This window comes from Natrix helvetica, assembly GCF_964273705.1.
Source record: "Natrix helvetica genome assembly, chromosome: 5".
In the NCBI taxonomy this organism is placed as follows: Eukaryota; Metazoa; Chordata; class Lepidosauria; order Squamata; family Natricidae; genus Natrix; species Natrix helvetica.
Window position 1 is genome coordinate 63976754 of NC_138551.1, and position 20730 is coordinate 63997483.

The following is a 20730-nucleotide window of genomic DNA, read 5'->3' on the forward strand; positions in this document are numbered from 1 at the left end:
ACAGCATGGTTTTTCAGTGAACCGGAAAAAGAGTCATCTCGAGCCGACCACACAAATCCAGCACCTCAGCACCATCATAGACTTGGTTTCTTGCCAGGTGTTTCTGTCCCTAGACCGTCTGCGCAACCTCAGGAGCAGAGTACATCAGTGCTGGCAGCTCAGGTCAGTGCCGATCATCAAACTCTCACAACTTCTCGGCATCATGATCTTCTGCCTAAAGGTAGTTCCCTGGCCGCGTCTTCATGCCAGGGAACTACAGTGGTTCCTCCTGCCGATGCAGACATCAAAGGACAGCAACTCCCTGAGATGAGTCTGTCCGCCACAGAAGGTGATCCGCTCCCTCAACTGGTGGTGATCAGCAGCAGTAGAGAAGGGGTGCCAGGTCAAGGAGCCCGAAATAATCGTGGTGACCTCAGATGCCAGCCACTACAAATGGGGGCCCCATTGTCAGGGTCAGCTGATGCAGGGCAGATGGACACAGAGGGAGGCAGCTCACAGCATAAACTGGCTGGAGCTGATAGCTGCCAGGCTCGCCCTACGACGGTTTTCAACACAGCTTGTGGGCCGCCATGTACTGTTACTAACAGACAACATAGCAAAAGGCTGATATAAACTGGCAGGGCGGCACCCACTCCAGGAGACTCATGACAGAGGCGGAGTCTCTGGGCAGGTGGGCAGAGCACCATCTGGCGTCCATCAGAGCAGACCACATATCCCGGACAAGAACGTGAAGGCAGACTGGCTGAGCCGGCAATCGACAACTCCGACTGGCGTCTGCACCCATAGCTGTTCCAATAGATAGTTCGGAGATTCAGCCAACCACAAGTAGACCTATTTGCTACTCATGCCAACACACACCTGCCAAGGTTCTTTTCCTGTTACCACTCGCCCCAGGCTGAGGGGACGGATGCGCTGAGGTGCAAGTGGCAATTCCTCCCCTCCCACTTATTCTGCAGGTAGTAGCCAAACTACTAGTGGAGGGAGCAGAAATCCTCCTCGTGGTCTCACATTGGCCCAGGAGTTCCTGGTATGTGGACCTTGTCAGCCTCTCCATCCAGAGACTGTAGAGGATTCCTCAGGAGCAGATCTATCTCAGCCAGGGGGCCATCTGCCATCTGGATCTCCAGTGGCTCCAATTAGCCGTCTGGCACTTGAGGGGGAGCTTCTGAGGAATCTTTCTGACAAGGTCATCAAGACTATTCAAGCGTCCAGAAGATCTTCCACTACACGAATATACAAAGCGACATGGGTCATCTTTTCAGCCTGGTGCAAATAACGTGGTATGAGACATTTCAGCTTCAATACCACAACTACTAGACTTCCTTCAGGAGGGGTTGGACAAAGGTCTGGCACCCAACACTCTCCGTCGCCAGGTCGCTGCCTTGTCCACCATCCTCACTAGGGGTTCATCCCGATCCCTCAGGTCAAGAGCTTCCTGAGGGGCGTGGTCAATATCTGTCCTCAGATTGCACACCGTTATCCTTCCTGGAATTTGCCGTTTGTTCTGCGGGCCCTAACGGGCACGCCCTTTCAACTGCAAGTCTTCGCCATTTGACTCTTGACTCATTTGACTAGACTGCCTTTCTAGTGGCGATTATGTCTTTTCGAAGGGTCTCAGAGCTTGCAGCTCTTTCTGTCAGGGAAGAATTATGTATGATCCATTCTGATCGAGTCATCTTGAGACTTGACCCCACATTTATACCTAAGGTGAACACTCACTTTCACAGATGCCAGGAAGTGATTCTCCCCAACTTTTGCCCTAGACCTACGCATCCCAAAGAGCGTAGTTGGCATAAGTTGGACATTAGGCAAGCTGTTCGCATTTATGTTAGGAGGACTAAGGATTTTAGACGCTCCAAATCCTTCTTTGTGTCATTTCATCCTGGGTTGCTGGGCCGCAAGGCCTCATCTTCGACCATTGGGCGTTGGATATGGGCTTGCATCAAGATGACCTATGAACATCAGGGCAGGGCCGTGCCAGGTCAGGTTACGGCACACTCCACAAGGAGTGCTGCCACTTCAGCAGTGTGGGCGACCCAAGCATCCATCATTGACATTTGCAGAGCGGCTAGGTGGGCGTCTCCCACTGCCTTCATTAGAAATTACAAAATTGATACCTTTGCCTCAGCCGAAGCCTCCTTTGGAAGACGTGTTTTGCAGAAAGTTGCCTCAGCTCCGGACAACCTGGACACTTCCCGCTCTGCAACACAATAGCTTGGGTGTGTCCCATGCTTGGACTCACCAAGCAGCGCACAGGAGAAAGACCATTGGCTTACCTGAACGGTTCTCTGGGCGCTGCGGGAGAGTCCAAACCCACCCAGGGCCTAGCAAGGTGTTCAAGACTCTTTACTTCTAATTTGATTATTGGACAGGCGTCCTGCAACAGATAAGACCTTTGTTTTTAAACTGAGCTCAATGAGGCAAAGGGAGCCGTTGTCAAAGAAAAATCTACTCAGTCCTAGGGCAGATAGACTGTGTTAACCCATGCTTGGACTCTCCCGCAGGGCCCAGAGAACTACTGTTCAGGTAAGCCAACGGTTTTTTGGTCCTATTTGCACAGGACGTAAGATCAGCTATACATCTGTACATGCCACCAGTGCAGGTGTTAATCCCATGAATATTCCATAACATCTGGTGGCAAGATCTAATGAAAGAAGTTCAAGAACAAAAGCATTGGGAGAAAACCAAGGACCAGAATTTTTAAAATGGTGTGTGTGTGTTTGTGTTTTAAACAACAACATTTATGGAGCATTCCACAGGCAGCAGGATGGATCTGAGCTAAGTATGGAACTCTAGGTTGGCTGATAGGATTATCTACTTATAGAAAACGGGTCACAACAGAGTTAAGGGAACGCTGATAACACCGCCTGCTCCGCTAGGTATAAACAATTACAAAAATATATTTAAAAAATCTCTTACGACAAGTATGTTCACCTGATATAAACGACAGAACCAGGCCTTTCAATATTAATAAAAATACTTAAAAAAAAACGCTGAAAAGGGAGGGGGGGGAAATTCCGTGTGCTTGCTGCAGTTTGCTCTCCCATTTGGCGCGTCAAGCCTTTTCCTTCCCTTCTCGGGCCTTGCATAACGGCGCCAAGTCTCCTCCCAGACGGCTCCTCAAACCACGCGCTCATCCAACTTCTCCGGCGGCGCCGGCTCCGGCTCCATTTAAAGCAGCGCTTCCCTCCTCAGTTGTTCTCCGCGTTTTTGCCAGGCACGGTTTCCAATTCCCGGCTCTCCCCGCGCTGGGACCCTCCTTCCCTCCCGACTTCGGCCGCGCCGTCCCGATCCGTTGCGCGTGTTTCCCTCGGTGGACTTTCCGCGCCTTCTTGTGAATAAAAAATGAAAGCCCTTCTGTGGCCGTGCCTCTTCTTGCTCCTGCTCCCAGGCGGCTGGGCTCAAGCCTTCGGCCGACGTTACGAAGAGCGGATTTGTCCTGACCGTTGCGACCGCGCGCGGTGCCCGGAGGTGCCCGCCCAGTGCGCGGGAAGCGGGCAGACCCTCGACTCCTGCGGCTGCTGCCCCGTGTGTGCCGCGCAAGAGGGCGAGTCTTGCGGAGGGTCCCCGTTCGGGGAGCCGTCGTGTGCCGAAGGGCTGTTATGCGTGCTCTCGCCTGGGGCCCCCGGAGTGGCGGCTTCGGCCACGGTGCGCAGGCGAGCGAAAGGCGGCCACTGCGTGTGTGCTGGGAACGAGCCGGTGTGTGGCAGCGATGGAAGGAGCTACGGCAACCTGTGTCAGCTGCGGACCGCTAGCCAGCGCTCCGAAAGCCAGCATCAGCCGCCCGTCATCGCCATCCAGAGAGGCGCCTGCGGTCAGGGTGAGAGCTTCGGCGGGGCGAGGGAGGGCGTGCACCTTTCAACTTTTCCCTGCTAATTCCTCGCGCCTTTGTCGGGTCTCGAAATGCGTTGGACTTCAACATCCATAAATATTGTGGTGGGGGATATTGGAGCCCAACGCATCCGAAGATGCGCCTGATAGTTAAAGCAAATTGCCTTTTTCCCCCTTCCCCCAAATCCCACCATGCGCGATGTCTGGCGCTGAGTTAGATTTGTATTCTTCTCTCTTAGTCGCTTTTTTTTGGGTGTGTGTGTGTGTAATAGTCTAAAATGCTATTACGATGCTAACTTATTTTTAAAGCTTAATTTAGCTTCTTTCTTCTTGACTGAAGAAGGGGGGGGGAGATTTGAGCTGGGCGTGAACTCCTCATTTCCTAAGGGGTGCTAAGATAAATGTTATCTGGCATATTTAAATGATAACAAAACGACTACTTTGCGGTGCCCAGGAGAATTTACACTCCTGGTTTCCAACATACCGATAATAGTTGTGTCCATGACCTTCTAGAAAGGAAAAAAAGTACATAGTTGGAGATGCAACATAGCTGAGGAATGCTGAATGGGCTTGGGTCATGGAAGGAACAGACAGATGGAGGACATCTGTATGAAAAAAAGGATGTTCCAAGGAAAGAAGACAACAAGCTAGACAAGATATAATAGTGAAAGGACAGTGAAAGAAACATCACAGCTCAGAAAGAGAGGATTCAGTTTTGTTAAGTGAGAATAGAAAAGTCGGACCAACCTTTAAACTAGTTTATATGTTAGGCAAATATCTGGCTTTTGATCCAAGGGAGTGTGAAGGGAAATATATTTGTTTGATTTCTTCATTTTGAAATAAATAGAATAGATTGTCCCTGTTGAACTTTTTTTTTTGCATGTTGGAGAAGTTATTTTGGTCCAAGCAGATGTGATTTTTACTTGTGTTTTTAATGCATGATTTGAACTAATAGAATAGCCGTAGTGGAAGTGAGTGGTATAACAAAGCCAAGTAAGTAAGAGTATATTAGTACAGTACTATATAATTTATATATACTTTATAATATGTATCTATCTGTAAGTGTTACTTTTAGCCCAAATCAGGGTGTTTTTTTTAACCCAGAATGAGTTTATAAATAACCAGTATGTTTTATAATGTTTTACTGTGGTTCTTAGGTTGATTTATTTTGTAACGCTGTAGGGTATTTCAGGATTCCTTTTAATGGAAGAAGAAGCTAAATAAATAAACAAATATCTACTGAGAAGTCCAGATGTGTTTTCTGGGTCTTACCTCCTGGAAAGTATGTATAAAATTACACCCCTAGTTCAGTTTTATGTTATATTTTGCATGGCTCAAAAGTCATCATAGGTTAAGAATCCATGATGATCATACATATCAAGTTTTTAAAGATCAAAACAACCTTGGAGGATAACCATAACCATTGGCAGCCAAATAGCTGCTTAACCCTTTTCACGTATTTAATTTTCTAACTACATATGAGTCATTTTTCTGCTTGCCTAGGGAAATCATGAATACAAGTACCTTTTTTCTAGGGATGGAAAATGAATGGCTGGGCATTTTAACAGAACAATAGGCAGCTGGAAGGAGAGGGTTAAGCAGCTATTGCTCCTTTACTTATACTTGCAGGGACCTGTGGTTGCTTTTCATTAAAAAGTTGGAAGACTTTTGTTTACCTGGGTAAAACATCTGGTTTGGCTCTTACGAAAAATTTCCTAGAGATAAATATTTTCTTTGATGAGACCATGACTGAAAAAAACAAGTTTTGCCCTTACTAGTTTTTACCTGCTTAGGCCACAATCCAGTTAACATTACCCTATAAATCCCAGCAACAGAGGATTTTTTAAAGCTGGATCAAGCTAGTAGATTCAGTCCTATGGACATTTATAAGCCCTGGGTCACAGTAGATATAGTGGGCAGATTGGAGAGGAAGTAAAACCCTATTCCTTTCCTACATTTTTCCATTGAAAATATAATTTTATAGTCTTTTTGATGCCTCCATTTTGCTTATATAAATCTCATGAAGGAGAAATAATAATAAAATAATATAGCTTGGAATGGAAAACTCTAACAGGGAGAAAGTTCATATATGATCCTTGCATTTCAAACCATCCCATTCCCTCTGTTTTATAGGTAATTGGTAGGGTCCAAGTTGGCTTGTTTACATAACTCTTTCCTGCATAGTTGAAACCTGATTTCATATACATTCTTAGACTATCCAGTAATATATGCAATCTTCTTTTTATAGACTTTAAAAATGTATGTCTCAAATTCTAGACTTTAATCATTTCAGTCTAGAATTTAGCTGTGCACTGAATATGTGTTTATGTGACTCCCGCTTACACTGGTGTAGCTTTAGTATTATTAATATTACTTATTTGTTTATTAATAAGTAATAAACATATATGTATGTATGTATGTATGTATGTATGTATGTATGTATGTATGTACGTACATATGTATTTGTGTTACAACCCCTGGTATGCCCAAATATGGGAGGAAGCTCACTACTCCCTCTTTCTGTCCTTCGGCTCATCACAGAAAACCATCCAGGCAGAAAACCCTTACTGGGATTCGAATATTTGGGCATACCAGGGGTTGTAACACAAATACATACCTATTTCCCTGGCTCAGCTGATAAAAGGAGGAGAGCCTGTGGCTTAGTGGCTAAGACTCCTGCCTAATATGTAATACAGCCCAGGTTCGAATCCCAGTAAGGGTATGGCTAGCTGATGAGAGCTAAATAGCTTGAAATGGATCTATACTAGTCTCCCTTTATTTATTTATCAGCACAAATACAACACAAATATAAAAAGGCAACATTAAAAATAAAAATATGGTTTTCTGCCTGGATGGATTTCTGTGATGAGCCGAAGGATAGAAAGAGGGAGTAGTGAGCTTCCTCCCATATTTGGGCATACCAGGGGTTGTAACACAAATACATACCTATTTCCCTGGCTCAGCTGATAAAAGAGGAGAGCCTGTGGCTTAGTGGCTAAGACTCCTGCCTAATATGTAATACAGCCCAGGTTCGAATCCCAGTAAGGGTATGGCTAGCTGATGAGAGCTAAATAGCTTGAAATGGATCTATACTAGTCTCCCTTTATTTTATTTATCAGCACAAATACAACTATATATATTGTACTTAACGTCCTTGACTCTAGCAATTTATGGCAAATTAAAGGAAAATTTAACCCGGATTTCAATAGCAGATTTAGGGTTTGTTATATAGCTATTACAGATATGTGGACCATTTTTTTAGCAATGCTATCATTGTTTTATCAAAATGTAATCCATTTAGCATGATGCATTTTGTCACAAGACAGTTGGAAATGCAACTTTAATTTTAAAAAAATTCTGATTCTTTGTAAAAGATTCTGAGAAATGGCAGCAAGAAACACTTTGGCACTAGCCAAAAGAAACCTGGATTCTCATCCTGGTTAGCCACAAAATTGTTTGGATTGTCTTAGAGTTAATACTGTTCTTAATGCTCACTAATTTCTTAATACTCATTCATCTTAACACTTACCTTAACTCTATTCAATTTAATGATGATATATAGAAATTTACAGTTAATCTGCTTCCCAGAGCTTTTTTTTTTTTTTTTTACAAAGACGATAATGAAAGAATCCCTGTTTGTTCAGGAATTACATTCCATAAAAAACAGCCTTCTCCTTGTTCTGCTTATCCAGCATGGTCTGCTTTTCCATGGCTGACCAATGGTGGATCCTGTCATCCACTCCTGAGTTAGAATGACTGTTGGCTTACCTGAATGGTCATTCTCTAGGCGCTGCGGGAGTGTCCAAGTGTCCACACTCCAAGCAGCGCCTAGGAGAATCTGCCTTTCTAGCCAGCATTTTCAAGCTATGGTGTTTCTCCACACCATTAGAGAGCATCACTCAATCATAAGGCCCCATTGGAAGTTGATATTGCTAATAATATCACAAAATGTGCTCCTGCAGGTATGTGGTCCCCACAAAATCCACACAATTTTTATTTGCCGAAAACTCTAACCCCTTGTATTTCTTCTTTGGCTTTCTTCTGTCTCTTTTTCAACATATCACCAGGCATCAGGAAAAACATTCCCCAATCAAACCACTCATCAGGAATGAGTTTTACTTAAACACTGTCTTCTTCAGCTAACTTCCCACAGACCATTGGAATTTCTTATTAGCTAAATATTTGAGATACATGTATTTAAATTTTTTTAGAAAATATATATTTGAAGACATCAGCAAGGAGGCAGGAAAAAAAAAGCTCCTTTAATATTTTTGGGTCTTTTTTTGCATATTAGAGTGAGAAAAGCCGGGCTGCTGTATCTATGTAAATTAAGTTATGAATTGGGACTTAAATGTTTATGCTATTAATGAAACAGAGAAAATGAAGATGATGTTTAAAAGTCAGTACTGTTTAGAAATTTCCCTTGAACATCTGAGAAATAAATAATAATAATAATAATAATAGATAGAAAGCAGACAATAGGATGATAGAAATCCTGCCTTTTCCTACAGTATATTATGTATAACTTTTAAAAGCTGATTTCTATTAACTGTACAGTTTTCAATATTTTTCAAATTCTTCAACGTGTTGCTGATTTTCTTTTCCTCTTATCCATCCCAGCTATGATCCAAATTACTTGATGAAGTTGAATAGAGTGATATTCTTGAAATAAATGTTTGATCCAGTTATCTAATTCCTGGATTTCCTGATAGGGTTTACACACTTTTCTTTTAAAAAATCCTGCACTATTTTGCTCCTTTGATTGGAAAGTGTATGTATGGCTATTTACTAATTAGGAATGTTTGGAGAATATAGGAGTGCATTTCCTTTGGCTGATGCTTTGTCTGTGTGTCAGTAGGAAAAGGCTGGAAAAACAGATCTCATCCTGTTGCAGCAAAAATAACTGCAGAAACATTGGTTACAGTTATTAACTATATATAAGGTTCTCTATAGAAGATTTTGCTAAACAATAGGCTGAGTCAGAGTTTAAAACAGAATGTAAAGGCTGCAATGTAGTTGGAGATCATCTAGTCCTTGGATGTCAAACTCACTGCGTCACATTGCTGTCACATGACATATCGCAATGTTTTCCCCCTTCGCGAAGCTGGCAAGGGCGTGGCCTGTGCTTGACTCATCCGGCCCGTGGGCCATCAGTTTGACACCTCTGAATTCTAGTCCAACCACCTGCCCAATATAAGAATTCTAAACATAGTATTTGCAACATATGTCTGTTCAGTCTCTGCTTCAATACTCCCAGAAGGAGAATCAGTTTTCTAAAACAGCCTGCTCCATTGTTGAACAGATTTTACCATTAATACTTTTACCATTAATATCCAATTGGAATCTGTTGCCTTGCAATTTAGACCCATTGTTTCTTGACTTTTCATCTGTACAGTATTCAACAAGCCTATACCGTCCTCTAAATGATAGTTACCAAGTAACCTTAAAGGATTCTCTTCTAGTACTAAATCTACATAGCATGTAGATTCTTTTATTGTTTTCTTTCTTTCAAGGCCCTTATGGTTTGATTTGATATCATCCAGAAGTGCTCATTTTCTCAATACTTTTTCAAAACTGGAATGCCCAGAGTTGCACGCAATATTCTATTAAGCATGGCTGGCTGGGATTATTATTAATTTATTTAATACCGTAATAAATAAATTTATATTATAAAATCCCTCCACCTCATGGGAAGTGACTCTAGACAGCGTGCAACAATTCAATAAAAACAGTAGATAAATACGACAATCATTAGTTAAAACCATTATATAATAATTATTTAAAAAATTAAATGTATAAAAGCAAAGTGAAACAAGAAAAGATATTAATAAACAGAAGAATATTAATAATAAGGGAACCACCTCACAAGTTCACCCATAATCTCGGGTCCCCAGACCTACTGACATAACCTGATCTTTAGGGACTTTTGGAAGATCAAGAGTGATGAGATATACCATTATTTCTAAAATAACACAGATATTTGTCTTTAAGATGACAGCTCACAAGCCTCTTCAAGACTTGTCGATGTGATTGATCTGGTCTTGGGGATGTGAAGTGATGTATATAGTTTGCTATTTTTTAAAATTTGCCATTTCCTTTTTGTGTCACTTCTGCTTAGCTGTATTTGATCAGAGTTCCCCTTTAGAGAAAAGACTGAAGCCAATTACTAGTTGAGGATGTCAACCTTTTTCATGTCATCCTAACATCTCTTCCAAGTAACCTTTCCTAATTTGTTCCCTTATACTTTTCTGGTTTTTCTCTGTCTTATTGAAACAATCTCCAAATCTTTTGGTTGGTTTTATCTTCCCTTGCAAGCTTAAAGACCTTTGTCTAAGCCTTTTTGACTTTTTTAAAAATTATTTTTTATTATTTTTAAACAAACAAAAACGAACAAAAACCATAAAACACATACAACCTTCTACCATTTCATATAGCGTGTCGTTTGGTTACAAGATTTTGTACGTCCTTCACATGGTCACCACTTACAATTATATATCGAACCACAAATTGTTCATTAGATAAACATAAGTACATTATTATTAAATATCAATTTTTCAACTGTAATTATTATTCCTTAATTTTAAACAAGATATTCTGAATATTGAATCCAGACATACATCATTTTGCCTCAATAGTTCAACTCCAATTATTATTCCTATGTTTTAAACAAAATATTCTATGTATTGAAATCATACATACAACATTATTCTATAACATCATTCTAATCTGTTTAACAGTGCTAAACCCTTATAGTATTGCATATATCATTCTATTATTCTTAAAATATAAAAAGTTTTCCCACTTTTTCCATTGCCATGGTTTTTTATCTAACCATTGATAAAACAAATCCAAAACCTTGTAAAATTGTTCATCTTGTTCTCTAATTTCAAATGTCAATTTACTCATTCCCACACATTCCATAATTTTTTAAATAATTTCCTCCTGCATTGGTATTTTCTCATTTTTCCAATTTTTTGCAAATACAATTCTAGCTGCTGTTAAAACATTTACAATCAAGTATTTCAAGTCTCTATTATATATTTCTGGTATAATTCCCAATAAAAAAGTCTCTGGTTTAAAGTCTATATGTTTTTGTGTCATTTTCTCCAACCATGTGTGGATCTTAGTCCAATAGCTTTTAGCTTCTGTGCAAGTCCACCACGTATGATAATATGAACCCTGTGTCTGATAACATTTCCAACATTTTTCTGATTTATTCTTGAACATTCTTGCTATTCTCCACGGGGGTAGATGCCACCTGTAAAACATCTTATACAAATTTTATTTATATGCTGTTGACATTGTCATTTTGTAATTTTGGGACCACAATTTTGCCACTTCTCTAATTCAATTGCATGGCCAAAATCATAGTTCCTTTAACTTGTTCTTCTTTAACTTAACCTCTAGTAAGTGTCCATGCAGTTTTTAAATTACTTTTTCATCAGTACCCATCAAAATTTTATATATCTCAGTCATTTTATCATAAAAATCTTCCTCTTTATGGTCCTTGTCGTATCTAGATTGCATTTGCACATATGAAAACCAATTCATCTTTATAACTTCCTTTTCCAGATCTTGCATTGATTTAAATTCACCCCCTGTATTCAATATTTCACCATATCTAACTGTTTGTTCCCTTTTGTATATTATTGTGTATGAAAAGGCTTCAATAGTTGATAGCGAGACTGGAATTTTTAAATAATATTGTCTTTTAATCTTCTCCCAATTTAGTAGCAAAACCTCCTGTAGGTAATGTCTTCTAAAATACCCCTGTGTTTTAGTTCCCTTGTACCATAAAAAGGCATGCCATCCCAACAATGGATCATGTCCTTCAAGAATCAATAATTGGTATTCCTTAGTGTTATCCATCCTTTAACACACATCAAACTTGCTGCCTGGTGCTATAGTTCCCAATTGGGCAGGCCCAATCCTCCTTGTGTTCTTGCATCTTGTAACAATTTTAGTTTTATTCTTGCTTTTCCCCCCTGCCATATGTACTTCAGCACTATTTTATTTAAATCATCAAAATATTCCTTCCCTAGTTTAATTGGAATCGTCTGGAACAGATATAAAATTCTAGGTAGAATATTCATTTTAATTGCAGATATTCTCCCTATCATCGAAAGTTGTAGATTTTCCCATTTCTTCAGGTCCATCGTGATCTGTTGTTTGAGTTTATAGTAATTATTGTCTTTAAGAGAGCTGTTAAATATATCCCCAAATACTTAATCTTGTTCGTAACTTGCATCTCCAAGATTTCCGCCAACTCTTCTTTTTGTCTTGTTGACATATTCTTTGTCAAGATCTTCATTTTGTCTTTATTTATTTTTAATCCTGCTACTTTTCCATATTCTTCTATTCTTTCTATCAATTTAGGTGCTGTTTCTAATGGATCCTCTAGAATGAAGACCAAGTCATCTGCGAATGCTTGTAGCTTGTATTCTTCCTTTTTGATTTTCATTCCTTTTATTTCTTTTCCTTCTCTTACCTTTCTATTTAAAACTTCTAACATAAAGACAAAATGTAATGGTGATAATGGGCAGCCTTGTCTCGTCCTTTTCTTTATTTCAATAGACTCTGTCAGATGTCCATTTATCATTATTTTAGCTGTTTGTTTATAATATATAGTTCGTATGGCTTGAGTAAATTTCTCACCAAAGCCCATCTGTTCCAGTTGTAACAGCATAAAGTGCCAATTCACGTTGTCAAATGCCTTCTGAACATCATAAAACATCAATGCCAATTGTTTTTCAGGATGTGCCTCATAATATTCCAAAGTGTCTAAGATTATGCTCATATTATCTTTAATTTGTCTCTTTGGCAGAAACCAATTTTGATCAAAATGAATGAAAGCACTTAAGTATTTTTTAAGTCGTTCTGCCAATATTGAAGCAAATAATTTATAATATGCATTTAACAAGGAGATTGGTCTGTAATTCTTAATTTGTAGTAAATCGGCCTCCTCCTTTGGTAAAAGTGTAATATATGCTTCTGACCATGTTTTGGGTATTCTCCTCTCTGACATCACCTCATTCATAATTTCTAATAATGGAAGAAACAACGATTCCTGCAGGGTCTTATAAAATTCCGCTGGTAGCCCATCCGGGCCTGGGGCCTTCTCATTCTTTTGTTTTTTAAGTGCTTTGGTTAGCTCCATCATATTTTGCCTTCTAGCATTGTTACAATTTCTTTGGGTATCTGAGGTAAGTTGACTTCCTGTAAGTATTGTTTCACTACTGCCTATTCTGTATTATCATGATCATATAGTTTACAGTAGTAATCTTGTATAATTTTCTTCTTCTCATCATTCCCATAACAAGTTTGTCCTTGATCATCCATTAACTGCAATATGTTCTTTGAGTCTCTCTTTTCTCAGTTTGTATGCCAACCATCTGCCTGGTTTATTACATTTTCAAAGTAATTCTGTTTAGCACCCCTAATTTGGGGGGCTAATTCCTCTTTTTCATTAACCCAATTTTGTGTTTAATTGTATCCATTCTTACTTTAATGTCCTTCTTTTGTGGGGAGTTCTGTAGTTCTTTTTCAAGACCCTTATATTCATTGTCAAGTCCTTTAAGTGTTTGTCTTTTCTTTATAATTCCTTGTATATCAATTATCAGGCCTCTGGTATAAGCCTTCATTGTGTCCCAGAGGTTCTGCATTGATGTCTCCTCTTTTCTATTTTCTTTAAAGAAAAAGGCCAATTCCTTTTTCCATTTTCTGTACAGTCTTTCTCTTTTAATATAGTGTTCACCTAGATCTTTTTCTTTGTCCTTTCCATTTAATTATTATTGGGTTGTGGTCTGCCCAAGTACTTGTTTCAATCTCAATTTCCTGTATGTTATAGGCTGATTCAGTAGCTACCCATATCATATCGATTCTAGAATAAGATAAATGTCTATTTGAATAAAAAGTATATTGTTTTTAAGTAGGATTTCTCTCTCTCCAAACATTCTTTAAACCTATCACATCGATCATTTAAAAAAAGGATTTAGGGAGTATCTTTCTATTTGACTTTGTTGTTTTTTGTGAGTTATAGTCCATATTTTTATCTACAATTCCATTAAATCTCCCATCATACAAATATTTAAGTAATCCAAATCCATTATTTTCCTGTGTAATTTTCTGTAGAATTCATCTTGCTTATCATTAGGTGCATAGATTGCTATTAGGAGCATTTTCTTATTATTGTCCATTATTTTCACCATCAAAATTCTTCCGTCATCTGTATAAATTTGTTCCTCTGGGATTGTATCTTTAATATAAAGGATCACTCCTCTTTTCTTACAGGTTGCCAATGAAGTAAACATTTTCCCCAGATTTGGTTGCCTTAATAAGTATTCATATTGCTTTTGAATATGCACTTCTTGTGGACAAATTATATCCAATTTTAATTTCCCTAGTTTGTGAAATATTTTCTTTCTTTTATTTGCTGAATTAAGGTCATTTATGTTAATTGAGATCATTTTCTTCTCTTCCATATTTATGTTTTATACATAGGATTTATTGCTGTGGTGGCTCTAGGTTCTGTAGATCTCGAATATCCACACCACCTACAGCACCTTCTCGATCCCATCTACTGCTCCTTCTTCTTTTTCAGTCGAAGCTGAAGACACTGCTCGTGATTCTGTCACCAATTCTTTATGTCCAGTCTCCTCAACCTTCCCTCTGAGATGTTCTTCGAAAAATGCTTCTGCTTTTTCAATTGAATTTATTCTATATCTTTGTCCTTGCCATACAAACATTAAACCTTCTGGTATCTACCATCTGTAATTAACACCTTTTTTGAGTAGAATTTTAGTCAAAAATTGATATTTTCTTCTTGATTCTCTCACTCTTCTTGGTATTTGCTTCAAAACTACAATCTCCTTGCCTTTGTATTCCAGTTTTCTATCTCTTGCTTTTTGAAGTATTTACATCCTAATTGCTTTCTTGGTAAACCTTACATGAACTTCCCTTGGCAAGTCATTTCTCGCTGCATATCTTGTACAAACTTGAAATGCTTCATCTATAGCATCGGCCATCTTCTCTTGGGTTAACTCGAGGACATTTGTCAAGATTTTTATCATTATTTGTAACAGGTTTTCACCTTTTTCTTCCCTGTTTTGGAATCTTAGAAAAAATTCTGACCTTTCCATCTCCCAATTCAGTATTCTAATATTATCTTTTTCAACCACACTCAGTCTATCATCAATCTCCCCAATTTTCTTCTCTCTTTGGTCACCTTTTTCTTTAATTTTTTGTAGTCTATCTTCATATTTCATCACCATTTGTTGAATACTATCAATTTTTTTCATCAGTTTTAACTGCTTTTTGTTCCATGTTCTCCGTTCGTTGTTCAATGTTTCTCGTTTGTTGTTCTATTGTCTCAATTCTTTTTTCCATGTTTTCTGTTCTCTTTTCGATGGCATCTGTTTTTACTTGCAAATTCTGAATTCCTTGCATAATCATCTCTAAGGTAACTGCCTTCTCTCCCTTTTCTTTTTCCTGTTGTAACATTGTCTGTATTGATCTGGCTTCCGGTTCCGGCTGCGGTTCACGACGGGCATGCTTTGCTCGCCCCGCACGCTCCTGGTGGGCTCCCCCTTGATCGGGGGGGCACAGGAAGCCCTGTAGGGGCTCCTGCTGAGGGGGCGGCTTAGCGGGGGACCCCCTGTGTCGGCGGCAGCCAGGGGGGGCCTCCCTGCATCTCCCTAGGCATCGGGAGGCAAAAGGGGAGGCGCTTCTGCGTCTTTGCGTTGAGGCAGCTGGGCGAAACTGACGATTTGAAGGACGCAGTTACAATGCGGTGAGATGGATATCCCCCCCCCCGTTCCCTTTTATGACTGAAGGAAAAACAAAAAGACTGTCAGCTCTTTAGAAAAAACTTTCAACCCGTTCCTGGGAAGTGTGGCTGGAGGGGGGGGATTCCCCCCCTTGGATAAGCGGCTTTAAACTGCTCTCTGCCCCCGGAGGAGGAGGAGAGGGAGCTCTGGAATGAAGTCACGCTCATAGCAAATAGCGGATTTATTTTACTGCAATTGTGAAAATGAGGTGATGATCTGTCTTTTTGGAAAACTTTGAAAACTTTTGGTTTGTTGCCTTCTGATCCCGGAGCTGGCAGGGCAAGATGGCACACTTCCGTCGTCTTCATGTACTCTGAAATTTGACTCCACCCACAGAAACTGCTGGCATCTTGTCTTTGTCTCCGTGATACTCAGAGATATCTCTTGTTACACTTTATCCTGGACTTGGAACAATGGATTTTATTGCCTGGACTTAGAATTGAGAAAAGGTCTTTATTTGTCTGGACTCCCTGCCTCGCGATCTCTCTCGGCTATTCACTCTTACAACTGTTTCTTCTCTGTACTGGCACAGTCGCCTCTGAGTTCTTCTTACTACAATGCCACCCAAAAGACCACCACAGGGGAAATCGGGTTTTGCTGGCTCTGCCCCAGCGTCTTCAATGTCCAGCCCCAGTGGACAACAGACACTAACATCTTTGCTCCAGCCTAAGCCCATGGACTTTCAACAGATGTTTCAACAACTCTTAAAGGGGCAGGAGGATTTGAAAAACCAATTGAAAGAAATGAACGAACAACTCAGAGAGAACCAAAACCGAACGATCCAAAATTCACAGAGACTGGAACTTTTGGAGGAGGGGACGGCTGAGATGAGGGGGGAGGTGAAGGGGGTCCAGAGAGGAAACCAAGAACTTGAGAACCATCAGACAAAAATGGAATTTGAAAGGATGTCTTTTTTTCTTAGATTTCAAAATGTAATCAAGGCTGATGATGAGGACCTGAGGGATATTATGACAAATTTACTGGCTGAATATATTAAAAAAGACAGACAACAGTTGGTGTGGGACATGGACCTGGTCTATAGAGTAAACTCAGCATACGCCAGAACATATAACGTTCCAAGGGAGGTCCACATTAAATTTCTTAGAAAGACTACAAGAGATGAGATTCTGAGTGCACAAAGGGGGCAAGCATTAAAATACAAGGATAGAGAAATAGCCATTCTAAAACAAATCCCAAAGAAAGTTAGAGATAAAAGAAAAAAATATTCGCTTCTAGTGAAGAAATTATACCAGAAAGGGGTGTGGTTCAGATGGCTTTTGCCAGAAGGTATGCTAATATTCTGGGAGGACATGAGAGTTAGAATCAACACAACTATGGAGGCCGAGGCCTTCATGGGAAAAAAAAAGCCCTCCTAGATAAACCTGATGACACTACACGGGACATACAGGACACGGGAGGTGCCGGAGCCCTGCTGGAGGGAGGAGAAGAGGCAACATTGAGAAAACTCAGATCACAAAAATGAACTAAAAAATCTGTTTGATATAAAATGATTGAAATTATTTGAAGATAAAAGGTTATATGCTGACAAAATACTATTAAGTAGCAACAATTTAAGGTATTAATAAATGAAAGTTATGAGAATGGGGGGAGGGCCATTTCCTGCATAATGTAACTGTCAAAATTTGTAACTTCATCCACCATCCCTTTTCCTGATTATTTTTCCTAAAACCAATAAAAATTTTGTTTTTTTTAAAAAAAACATTCTCTGTATTGATCTTTGTCCTCCTGCTGGTGAGGAGGAGGGTGTTGTTGCTGCAGAGCCGGTGGTTATTATTCTTTTACTCATCTTCAATTTTTTCTATATTGTAATCCACTTGGTATAAAATTCAATTGTAATCTAGAGTAATCATAAGGTGATCAAAGGCTAAAAAAAGAAAAAAGGTAAAAGAAGAAGAAAACAAAAAGGCCGAGGAAAAAGGGAAGAAGATTCTGTGCAAAAAAAGCCAAGAGTAAAACAAGAAAGCAAAACGGAGACAGTAGGTAAATCTACTATCAAAAATGTGAAAAGGAAAAACAAAAAACAAAAACCCATAGAAGAGAATAAAAATCTTCAATCTTTTCTATGCCATAATCCAATTTTAAAAAACCAAAAATTGAAAACAAACAGATACGGAACCCAACTTCACAGCAAAAAGAAGTAAACATTGCCACCAGCAAAAAAAGAAAAGAAAAAGAAATGGTTTCAAGGCTTCTTGTAAAGTTAAAGCTCTCTAAACAAAAGAAAAATAAATTCAAAACTTTTATAAAATGAAAGTCTTTCAAGATCACTCCAGGCTTACTCTTACAGTTGTTATCTATTCTCTCCAGGCAGAATTTCAAGGACTGAAAATTTCAGAGTGAGCACCTGTGTAAATAACTCTTCTCCTATCAATCCTGGCTGAGCCAGTAACCTCGGCGAGCAACCTTTTCCAAACATTCATTCAGATGAAAAATAGAAACAAAGTTTCAAAGCCTCTAGGTGGCAGTGTTACTTATCCAAAGCTTTCCCTTTCTGTATTGCATTCTCTGCCTTATTAAGAGAAAAGCAAAAAAAGCAAAAATAAAAAGCCAAATGAGAAACGCTGTATATAAAAAAAGACTCCTAAACAGTGGAACAATAGATCTTAGTTATCAAACAGTCCAAAAAATAAAAGGCAGGAAAAAAGAAAAGAAAAAAAGGCCTCTTCATTTAACACTGTGCTGATTAGAAAGTCCAGTCAGGCTTCCAACAGTAAAAAGGAGGGGGAAAAACTCACTTTGACTGTAGCCTTATGTTCACCGCTTACTCTCTCTCATCAGTCTTTATTTTAAATTAATTCTCTTCATTTAGGATGTTCTCATAAATCAGAAAAAAGGTAAAAATCTCACCATGAACGACACGCTGTCTCCTGCACTTTCACTTCCAAAGCTGTCAGCAGTTTCGCCAGCCTTAATGGCTGCTTCCTAGCTGCTGGCAAAAGGGCTATTCCTGGATCACCAGAGAGTTTGCGGGTGTCTCTGGGATCGACAGGATATGCCCCTTCCTATCACCGTTTCTTCGGGACGGTTTAGGTCCAGTTGGACCGTCCTGGAATTTCGGCGGCGGTCTCGGAGCCCCGAGATTGACCGTCATGTCACCGCAACATCAGCTTCCGGTCAGTCTTTTTGACTTTTAATATATTTTTCTGGTGGGGATGGGGAATAGGGATTTTGCATTATCCTTCTCCTGGAGTAGAGTGGGAATGGAGCTTTTGCAGTATCCTTCCCCTGCCACGCCCACCACGCAACACCCACAGAACTGTAAAAAATAGTAAAAAAAATTGAATTTCACCACTGCTTCGTTGGGTTGAGAAACATTGGCCTGTCACACAGCTGGCTTTGCACCTAAGGCAGGACTAGAACTCCCAGTCTTCCAATCTACTTAACCACTACAAGAAATGGAGTTTGTTAGCTGAGTTAAAATCTCTTTTCATCTATAGTGGTTTCCTGAAATGCCCCTTATTTTTTATTGGAGTGGCAGGTAACTATTGTATGCTTTTAAATTTGAAATAGTTCAAGGATAAATTCTAGCATAAATGTTTTTATTCCTCTTAAAACATAGAATGGTAGGATAAGTAACAATAATCTCAGTATATTAACATACAATTTTTAGTCAAATTAATGTATTCTAGCTATGCCAGCGATGGCGAACCTTTTTTGGCTCGCGTGCCATAAACAGGAGGAGAGCAGAGGGGTCGTGCGTGAGCGTGCTGCACCCATAATGCAGTGCATGACGCCTCAGCGCGCATGAGCGCATGACAGGCTCTCCCCTCCAATTTTGGGAAGCTTTTTTCGCCCTCCCCAAGGTCCAGAGGCTTTATAGGAGCCTGGGGAGGCAAAAACAGCATCTCCCCCAGAGGCTCTCCGGAGGCTTCAGGAGCTTCCGTGAAGCCTCTGGAGCACAAAAGAACTGCCCTCTGGGCAAACCATAAGTTCAGGAACGGACTTCCAATTTGCTCGTAGGGCCAGTTTAAGCCCTCCGGAGCCTTCGGGGGCCTTCCAGAGGCTTCTCTAAAGGTTCCGGAGAACGAAAAACGACCCTATGAGCAAACTGGAACTCACTTCCGGTTTGCTCGTAGGGCCGCTTTTAGTCTTCCAGAGCCTTCAGGGACCTGCCCTCCCCGGGCTCCAGAGGCTTTATAGGAGCCTGGGGAGGGTGAAAACAGCCTCCCCCCCCTGAGGCTTCAGGAGCCTCCTGAGCACAAAAAAACCGGCCCTACGGGCAAACCGGAACAGACTTCCTGTTTGCTCGTAGGGCCGGTTTAAGTCCTCTAGAGCCTTCAGGGACCTTCAGGAGACTTCTCTGAAGGCTCTGGAGGACTAAAAACAGCCCTACGAGCAAACTGGAAGTGACTTCCGGTTTGTCCGTTGGGTCATTTTTCGTCCTCCTGAGCCTTCGGGGAAGCCTCTGGAAGGCCCCTGAAGGCTCTAGAGGACTTAAACCGGCCCTACGAGCAAACAGGAAGTCTGTTCCAGTTTGCCCATAGGGCCGGGTTTTTTGTGCTCCGGAGGCTCCTGAAGCCTCGGGGGGGGGGGGAGGCTGTTTTCACCCTCCCCAGGCTCCTATAAAGCCTCTGGAGCCCGGGGAGGACAAAAATGGCTTTAAAAAAGGCTGAACTCAGCTGACCAGCGCACGCACACACACACTGGCTAGCTGACAGGGCAACACCTCGTGTGCCCTGACAAACGGCTCCGCGTGCCACAGGTTCGTCATCCTGGGTCTATCATATTTGTTTTTTTGACTAATCTTGTTTGAATTTATTTGACAGATATCTAGGAGGTAAATTATTCCTGGAACTACAAACACATATTTTTCAAGTCTTGTTATGTCTAACCAGACCTCTGACCAGTCTTCAGTAATCAGCTGATAAATGTGTTTGAACTATAAATCAAAAGAAAACAATGAAAATATTAGCATCATTATAATTTAATGTTGTTACAACTGTATTGTCAATAGTGATACACCACTGATATATAAAAAAGGAAACTGAACTTTGACAAGCCATCAGAGAAAGATTGTTCAGAATGACTAGGTATTACTCTTGTATTATAATTC

General features: G+C 40.3%; 1 protein-coding gene across 1 annotated transcript in view; it reads left to right on the top strand.

Moving 5' to 3' along the window:
• The first annotated feature begins 3132 nt into the window (after window positions 1–3132).
• Window positions 3133–20730, top strand: part of HTRA1 (HtrA serine peptidase 1) — a 52218-nt gene continuing 34620 nt past the window's right edge. Inside the window, exon 1 of the mRNA XM_081954284.1 lies at window positions 3133–3820. Coding sequence (XP_081810410.1) covers window positions 3346–3820 — 475 coding nt within the window. The 5' untranslated portion in view covers window positions 3133–3345. The remainder of the gene's footprint in view (window positions 3821–20730) is intronic.